Source organism: Schistocerca nitens, chromosome 2, assembly GCF_023898315.1.
Source record: "Schistocerca nitens isolate TAMUIC-IGC-003100 chromosome 2, iqSchNite1.1, whole genome shotgun sequence".
Lineage (NCBI taxonomy): Eukaryota > Metazoa > Arthropoda > Insecta > Orthoptera > Acrididae > Schistocerca > Schistocerca nitens.
In genome coordinates this window covers 307,744,963-307,754,142 of record NC_064615.1, presented here as the reverse complement: position 1 = coordinate 307,754,142, position 9,180 = coordinate 307,744,963, and the positions used below count along the sequence as shown (strand labels likewise).

At 41.6% G+C, this 9,180-nt stretch overlaps 1 protein-coding gene across 3 annotated transcripts in view; it reads left to right on the top strand.

Moving 5' to 3' along the window:
* The first annotated feature begins 805 nt into the window (after positions 1–805).
* The window catches only part of LOC126236074 (neprilysin-2-like), a 213,838-nt gene continuing 205,463 nt past the window's right edge, over positions 806–9,180 (top strand). For all 3 annotated transcript variants that reach the window (XM_049945133.1, XM_049945132.1, XM_049945134.1), the window contains exon 1: positions 806–1,117. In XM_049945133.1, coding sequence (XP_049801090.1) covers positions 1,086–1,117 — 32 coding nt within the window. In that variant the 5' untranslated portion in view covers positions 806–1,085. The remainder of the gene's footprint in view (positions 1,118–9,180) is intronic.

Below are 9,180 nucleotides of genomic sequence, written 5' to 3'. Positions count from 1 at the left end.
TACATCTCCATCAAAAGTGTCAAAGTTTTTCTGCTACAATGTTTCTGCAATGCTTTCATCTCCATTCATTTGTATCAGAAATGTCAGCAGACTTTTGTTCCAAGTCTAAACGTTGAAACAGTTTCATCCACTGGTATTTTGAGATACTGGGCTGTATAAACATGTTGTACTTGAACAGTGTTGGAATTTTGTGACATTGTATGGGTAAAACAATCGTAAATACTTTCTATTAACTAGTCCAGTCAACGAGGGAAAATTGGGAAAATACTCGTGTAGTAGTAAATATTTGTACAGTGGTAGCGGGAGTGTCATGAACAACGAGCCAAGAGTCCTGACAGGTGGGCTGTGAGCGTGGGGATAGGACGGCGTGTGAAGGTGGCTTTTCTACGTTTTACTTGGATATCTCTAAAACGGCGGCATCTGGCGAAAATTTTTCCAAGTATGAAACTGAAGTACATCAAAATACCTACAAAAAAGATTCTATTTATTTTTTCTCTAGGACTAATGTTCCTCGTGTTGTAGAAGATAGAAAAGGAGGAGAAGAAAAAATTATCTACCTGTCAACCAACTAGATGGACTTCATATTACAAAAATAACCAGCAACAAGGAAATAATAATCTTCAAATCCCTTTAGGTGGGAATAATTACTTTTTCTCGTGAGCACGCCAGTAAGATTAAGCAGATCAGCGGGAAAGGAGCTAAACTGGCCACTCTTTGCCTCGCTTCGCCCTTCTCTTCCACCCACGTGACAGCGCGCTCACGACCTGTTGTGGCGCCGCCTTTCCACCTCAGTGCTCGACAACAGCCGTCAAGCGGCGGCGGTGGGAGTAACTGACTGTGGTGCCACGTGGAACGGTCGCGTCTCTTGCACTCGTATCGGAGTCCTTCGACGGTACTGTACGAATCGCCCGTCGTTGCTCTGTGCTTCTACAATCGACGTTCCGCGCTTCTGAACCGAAAACCGAAAATCCTGTACCGGAACGCAGCGGAAATAAGTCATACGCAGACAAACAGTGATAAAAAGCCGAAAGGGGCAGATTTTCCGTAATAATTAATTGTTCAGGGCTTTTTTTCCTCCAACCACGATGACGAACAGCGCTACGCATACCATTATAAAGTGAGTAATCTTCAGTTTCTTGTGATTTCTCTTACTGCATAGCAAAACTAACACCAACGCGCTGTTCGATTTCTACATAACGCTTTCCGTACATTATTTTAGACAACAGCTAAACGTGAAATAATTTCATAAAGTTTTTTCTTTAATTCTGTTTTTATATTGCTATAATAGAGATGGATTCGTAACTTACCAATGATCTTGACAGCTTAGATTTGGAAAATTTTATTTATAATTTTTTTTGTATAGATCAGTGTTTCTTGGCTATACATCAAAATGTTGTGAACTACATATGACAACATGTGAACTAAGCAGGAAATTACAAGCAAAGTAATGTTAAAAGTCGTCACAGGCTGTTTATAGTGACGGCATGTCTCCATTTGACCGGTATGCAAAATCTACATTTGTCCGTATGTGTCAGAAGTGAAGTTCATTTATTCAGAAAATGAAAGATTACTTTTTCACGCAGGCCATACAGCCATCTGTTTTTGTTGTTGTGGTCTTCAGTCCTGAGACTGGTTTGATGCAGCTCTCCATGCTACTCTATCCTGTGCAAGCTTCTTCATCTCCCAGTACCTACTGCAACCTACATCCTTCTGAATCTGCTTAGTGTATTCATCGCTTTGTCTCCCCCTACCATTTTTACCCTCCACGCTGCCCTCCAATACTAAATTGGTGATCCCTTGATGCCTCAGAACATGTCCTACCAACCGATCCCTTCTTCTGGTCAAGTTGTGCCACAAACTCCTCTTCTCCCCAATCCTATTCAGTACGTCCTCATTAGTTATGTGATCTACCCATCTAATCTACAGCATTCTTCTGTAGCACCACATTGCGAAAGCTTCTATTCTCTTCCTGTCCAAACTAGTTACCGTCCATGTTTCATTTCCATACATGGCTACACTCCATACAAATACTTTCAGAAACGACTTCCTGACACTTACATCTATACTCGATGTTAACAAATTTTTCTTCAGAAACGCTTTCCTTGCCATTGCCAGTCTACATTTTATATCGTCTCTACTTCGACCATCATCAGTTATTGTGCTCCCCAAATAGCAAAACTCCTTTACTACTTTAAGTGTCTCATTTCCTAATCTAATACCCTCAACATCACCCGACTTAATTCGAGTACATTCCATTATCCTCGTTTTGCTTTTGTTGATGTTCATCTTATATCCTCCATTCAAGACACGATCCATTCCGTTCAACTGCTCTTCCAAATCCTTTGCTGTCTCTGACAGAATTACAATGTCATCGGCGAACCTCAAAGTTTTTATTTCTTCTCCATGGATTTTAATACCTACTCCGAATTTTTCTTTTGTTTCCTTTACTGCTTGCTCAATATACAGATTGAATAACATCGGGGAGAGGCTACAACCCTGTCTTACTCCCTTCCCAACCACTGCTTCCCTTTCATGTCCCTCGACTCTTATAACTGCCATCTGGTTTCTGTACAAATTGTAAATAGCATTTCGCTCCCTGTATTTTACCCCTGCCACCTTTAGAATTTGAAAGAGAGTATTCCAATTAACATTGTCAAAAGCTTTCTCTAAGTCTACAAATGCTAGAAACGTAGGTTTGCCTTTCCTTAATCTTTCTTCTAAGATAAGTCGTAAGGTCAGTATTGCCTCACGTGTTCCAGTATTTCTACGGAATCCAAAGTGATCTTCCCCGAGGTCGGCTTCTACTAGTTTTTCCATTCGTCTGTAAAGAATTCGCGTTAGTATTTTGCAGCCGTGGCTTATTAAACTGATAGTTCGGTAATTTTCACATCTGTCAACACCTGCTTTCTTTGGTATTGGAATTATTATATTCTTCTTGAAGTCTGAGGGTATTTCGCCTGTTTCATACATCTTGCTCACCAGATGGTAGAGTTTTGTCAGGACTGGCTCTCCCAAGGCCGCCAGTAGTTCCAATGGAATGTTGTTTACTCCGGGGGCCTTGTTTCGATTCAGGTCATTCAGTGCTCTGTTAAACTCTTCACGCAGTATCGTATCTCCCATTTCATATTCATCTACATCCTCTTCCATTTCCATAATATTGTCCTCAAGTACATCGCCCTTGTATAGGCCCTCTATATACTCCTTCCACCTTTCTGCTTTTCCTTCTTTGCTTAGAACTGGGTTTCCATCTGAGCTCTTGATATTCTTGCAAGTGGTTCTCTTTTCTCCAAAGGTATCTTCACTTTTCATGTAGGCAGTATCTATCTTACCCCTAGTAAGATAAGCCTCTACATCCTTAAATTTGTCCTCTAGCCATCCCTGCTTAGCCATTTTGTACTTCCTGTCGATCTCATTTTTGAGACGTTTGTATTCCTTTTTGCCTGCTTCATTTACTGCATTTTTATATTTTCTCCTTTCATCAATTAAATTCAATATTTCTTCTGTTACCCAAGGATTTCTACTAGCCCTCGTCTTTTTACCTATTTGATCCTCTGCTGCCTTCACTACTTCATCCCTCAAAGCTACCCATTCTTCTTCTACTGTATTTCTTTCCCCCATTCCTGTCAATTGTTCCCTTATGCTCTCCCTGAAACTCTGTACAACCTCTGGTTCTTTCAGTTTATCCAGGTCCCATCTCCTTAAATTCCCACCTTTTTGCAGTTTCTTCAGTTTTAATCTACAGGTCATAACCAATAGATTGTGGTCAGAGTCCACATCTGCCCCTGGAAATGTCTTACAATTTAAAACCTGGTTCCTAAATCTCTGTCTTACCATTATATAATCTATCTGATACCTTTTAGTATCTCCAGGGTTCTTCCGTGTATACAACCTTCTTTCATGATTCTTAAACCAAGTGTTAGCTATGATTAAGTTGTGCTCTGTGCAAAATTCTACCAGGCGGCTTCCTCTTTCATTTCTTAGTCCCAATCCATATTCACCTACTACGTTTCCTTCTCTCCCTTTTCCTACAGTCGAATTCCAGTCACCCATGACTATTAAATTTTCGTCTCCCTTCACTATCTGAATAATTTCTTTTATTTCATCATACATTTCTTCAATTTCTTCGTCATCTGCAGAGCTAGTTGGCATATAAACTTGTACTACTGTAGTAGGTGTGGGCTTCGTATCTATCTTGGCCACAATAATGCGTTCACTGTACTGTTTGTAGTAGCTTACCCTCATTCCTATTTTCCTATTCATTATTAAACCTACTCCTGCATTACCCCTATTTGACTTTGTGTTTATAACCCTGTATTCACCTGACCAGAAGTCTTGTTCCTCCTGCCACCGAACTTCACTAATTCCCACTATATCTAACTGTAACTTATCCATTTTCCTTTTCAAATTTTCTAACCTACCTGCCCGATTAAGGGACCTGACATTCCACGCTCCGATCCGTAGATCGCCAGTTTTCTTTCTCCTGATAACGACATCCTCCTGAGTAGTCCCCGCCCGGAGATCCGAATGGGGGACTATTTTACCTCCGGAATATTTTACCCAAGAGGACGCCATCATTTAATCATACAATAAAGCTGCATGCCCTCGGGAAAAATTACGGCCGTAGTGTCCCCTTGCTTTCAGCCGTTCGCAGTACCAGCACAGGCCGTTTTGGTTATTGTTACAAGGCCAGATCAGTCAATCGTCCAGACTGTTGCCCTTGCAACTGCTGAAAAGGCTGCTGCCCCTCTTCAGGAACCACACGTTTGTCTGGCCTCTCAACAGATACCCCTCCGTTGTGGTTGTACCTACGGTACGGCTATCTGTATCGCTGAGGCACGCAAGCCTCCCCACCAACGGCAAGGTCCATGGTTATGAGTTGTAAAAATTCTTAAGAGTTTTCCGGGTTATTCTGTGTGAAATTAAACCATAAAAACGTGAATTTTAACTTTAGTCATTTAGAGTTTTGTAGCTTTTTGTCACTTTATTCTGCCTATAAAAAGATGGTAGAATCCTAAACTAAAGGACTTTAACAATCTCATTTTTGAGTGATTACAATTTAAATTTTCGAAAACGGTCGGATTTTCGTTACATTTTCAAACCCTAAAATAGCAAATTCTCAAAAAGTGCTTGATTTATAGATTAGAAATTTGTATCGTTTTGTTCAGTTTCTTATAAGTTTGAAATAATCTGATACGTCACCATACTCATGCAAATATTAAATGTTCCCAAACCGAATTTTTTAAATTACTTATAATTTCATAACTCAAAAGTTTCCGGTTGAGTAAATTAATATCAGTCTTACACTTTTTGTTTATGTGTGTGCCAAATTTCATGATGGAATTACAATGGGAACATACTGAAATACATTTAGTTTTCCTGCAGTTCGCTTTGGCAGAAGTTCACAAGCTGATTCAAAAAAACGAAGTTAAAAGGAATTCTTCGAGTACTAATTAAGCGCATTTTGGTTCATCACTTTTCACAATGTAGTAAACTATGAAACATAACAAATAACAGAAATAACAGTAACATTAAATAATATTAATCATAAGTAATATTAACATTAATAATAACCATATCAGCAGAGGAGATTATGCCAGATTTTTCACATCTAACACATCAAAAACGAGATGGCCCTGTATAATACGAAACTGCGTTTTTAAAAACTTTGTTATTGTTTTTTAAATAGCTGCGTCATTTGGTAATTACTTCTTAACTATTAAAATTTACGTTCGTAGGTAATTTTTGTTAAAAAAATTTGTATAAAGACTTTCTTCATGTTCGGCGACCAACAAAACTCTTGTACTACTTATGTAACCAATCGTCGATACTTGTATTAATGCCACTTTATTTATATTTATTGAAATTATAGAAATGGCTCGATGAGGACAGAATCAGTCGACATGTGACGACATAAAATGATATTAATTAGCCTCCTAGACGCCAACATAATGGAATTTCTGTGGCAGAGATGGAGTCGAATTATCTGGTTTTCGTGAGATTCCTTTCTCCCAGGGGTGCTAGTCTATTCGCACGTAATCCGCGGCAGAACTCTGCCGGTAGTGTGCGGAAATCATTGATGGGTACATCAGTGCCTGTGAAAGTCCGAGTCATGCTCGGAAGAATGTTCAGATGGCTTGCGACTGCTCAAGATAAGCGCTAAATCCGGGTTCGGGTACCGGCTAGGAACAAATTTCCATTAGTCACCACGTGCTCAGTTCAGATAGTGCTCTGTTGCTTGTTATCACTGATTATTCAGTGCGACTAGCCTGAAATACAAAATTCGAGCCGGCCGTTGTGGCCGAGCCGTTCTAGGCGCTTCAGTCAGGAACCGTGCGGCTGCTACGGTCGCAGGTTCGAATCATGACTCCGGCATGGATGTGTGTGATGTCCTTAGGTTAGTTAGGTTTAAGTAGTTCTAAGTTCTAGGGGACTGATGACCTCAGATGTTAAGTCTCATAGTGCTCAGAGCCAATTGAACCATTTTGAACAAAATGTGGTCAATTGGATTGGTGCCTGCGCTTCGGACAACATTATTAGTCAGTGGGATCATTTCTGTCCCTGAACGGCGTGTGAAAGGTGTGGTGAGGTGTGTCGTACCAGTATCGTGGTGAGCGCGGTATCAAGGGGCTCAGGAAGTGATGAGGTTCTGTACTCGGCAGGTCGGCTCGCGGCGGTTCGTAGAATAGCAATGGAAGGCCGCGGCGGTCTGACGTCAGCTGGCCGCCTCTGGCGCTGCAGAGGCCATCAATTACAGGTCAGGGTGACCCACACCGAGCTCGGGACCTTGGAGTACTCCAGAGTGCCCGAAGAGGACAGCCTATAGAGCAGGCCTTCCTTCTTTACTTTCTTCGGCAGCACCGTCTTGCGACCCGGAACCACCTGTGATTGTGCTCTAGCATCTGACTGGTAGCTATGTTGTGACAGGGCCTGCATGCAGACATTCAGCCCACTGCTGTGGCAAACTGTAGCACACCTGCTATGCCAGCAGTACCTTAGCATCCAGCAACAAGATTTTGTAGGCAGTTCACCTGCATGACTTTCAAAGGCTTTTGATGTCTGATCTGGGGTTGTGGTCGCCACGTTGTACTGCATGTTAACAAATTGCTCTTTTTATAAAATACTTTTCTTACCGTCGTCAGTTAGCATTTCGTATTCTCCCTATTTCGGAAATAGTGAATCTTCTTGCTGCCTAAATATCAAAACGCATCCATAGTTAGTTTCTCATATCGTAATCTAATTATGTCAGCATCATCTGACTAAATTCGACTGCTTTCCATTACTTTTGTTGACGTTCATCTTACGACCTCTTTCCAATACACTAACCGTTCGAGTTAACGTCTCTCCAGAGTCATCTGTTGCACCTGGGAGAATTATGGTGTCATGGGCAAGCCCGAAAATTATTGTTTTATCTTCCTTGATTTTTAATATAATTACAAGTTATTGTAATTGTAACTTCCAATACAGATGTTGTTAGCAGACTGATGAACCAGACCATTAAGTGCGTAAATACTCAGGTCATGGTGTACTAGTTGGAGGCGACTTTAAACTATTACAGCAAAGTACATACCACGAGACTTTTAATTTATTCAAAATGGTGGACGCTCTCCCCACCCTACCCCTCTCCGATACTGCACCAATTTTAATATCAGACTGATACCTAATTAATTAGGTATCCCCTCATCAACTCGTCCCTCCCCCACACTATTCATGGCCGGGTTGGAGATTTTCTCTGCTCGTGGACTGGGTGTTGTGTTGTTCTCATCATCACCAGGACGCAAGTCGTCCACTGTGGCGTCATCTGAAATAAAACTTGCAACCCGGCGGCCGAACTTCCGCGGATTGGACCTCCCGGCCAACAATGTCACACTATTATTTCATTTTTTTACGTCCTATTAACGTCCACTTTTGATCAGATAGTGTAAATTTATTTGGTTGTATATAAGAAGAGTAAAAGGACACATTACAGGCTAATATCCTTAACATCAGTTAGCTGCAGAATTCATGAGCCGGCCGGAGTGGCCTTGCGGTTCTAGGCGCTACAGTCTGGAGCCGAGCGACCGCTCCGGTCGCAGGTTCGAATCCTGCCTCGGGCATGGGTGTGTGTGATGTCCTTAAGTTAGTTAGGTTTAATTAGTTCTAAGTTCTAGGCAACTGATGACCTCAGAAGTTAAGTCGCATAGTGCTCAGAGCCATTTGAACCATTTTTTAGAATTCATGAGCACAAAATTTCGTTCAGAGGGTAAAGCTTCGCCCACAAAACAGCAATTACTTAGAAAGCACCGCTCGTGCGAAACTAAGGTTGCCCTTTTCCTGTACGACGTTCTTTGGACCCAGGACGACGGTTGAAGTTCGACAGGCAGATACCGTACTCCTAGATTTCTTGAGAGCGTTTCACACGGTTCAAATGGTTCAAATGGCTCTGAGCACTATGGGACTCAACTGCTGTGGTCATCAGTCCCCTAGAACTTAGAACTACTTAAACCTAACTAACCTAAGGACATCACACACACCCATGCCCGAGGCAGGATTCGAACCTGCGACCGTAGCAGCAGCGCGGCTCCGGACTGGAGCGCCTAGAACCGCACGGCCACCACGGCCGGCTTTCAAACGGTACCCCACTGCAAACTGTAAAAGAAGTTGCGAGCATACGGAACAGTTTTCCTAGATATGTGAGTGGCTCGAAGACTTCTTCAGTCACAGGATCCAGAAGGTTGTTCTGGAGGGCGAGTGCTCATTGGACAGAAGGCTTTTGTACTGACGGTACCAGGGAAATGTGATACTGTAACGAATAGCCTAAATTTCACCCAAAAGTTTAATAAAAATTTTTCAATTAAGCTTTGACTACCAAAAATCGATACATAAAAATATCGATGCCTACAAACTATGTTAAAGGTATTCGAAAATCTGTAAATAGCGAATAAAGTAGTAGATAGTGTTTATAGAAAATAGAAGTAACAGCAGAAATGTTTTTGTAAACGTGTCGACTGTAGTATTCGTAGATAATTTGAAACCGGAAATCCGAATCGATTACGTGTCTAAGAAATCTGGGGATCGCCTTTGGGTTTTCAACACACTGTTTTTGTACGACATTGAATCTAGTGGCGCGAGTGACAGAACGCAATGAAGCGAAAATAAGGCAGTAAGAGGCGGAATAACAAATTCTGTGAGTGCAAAAACGGT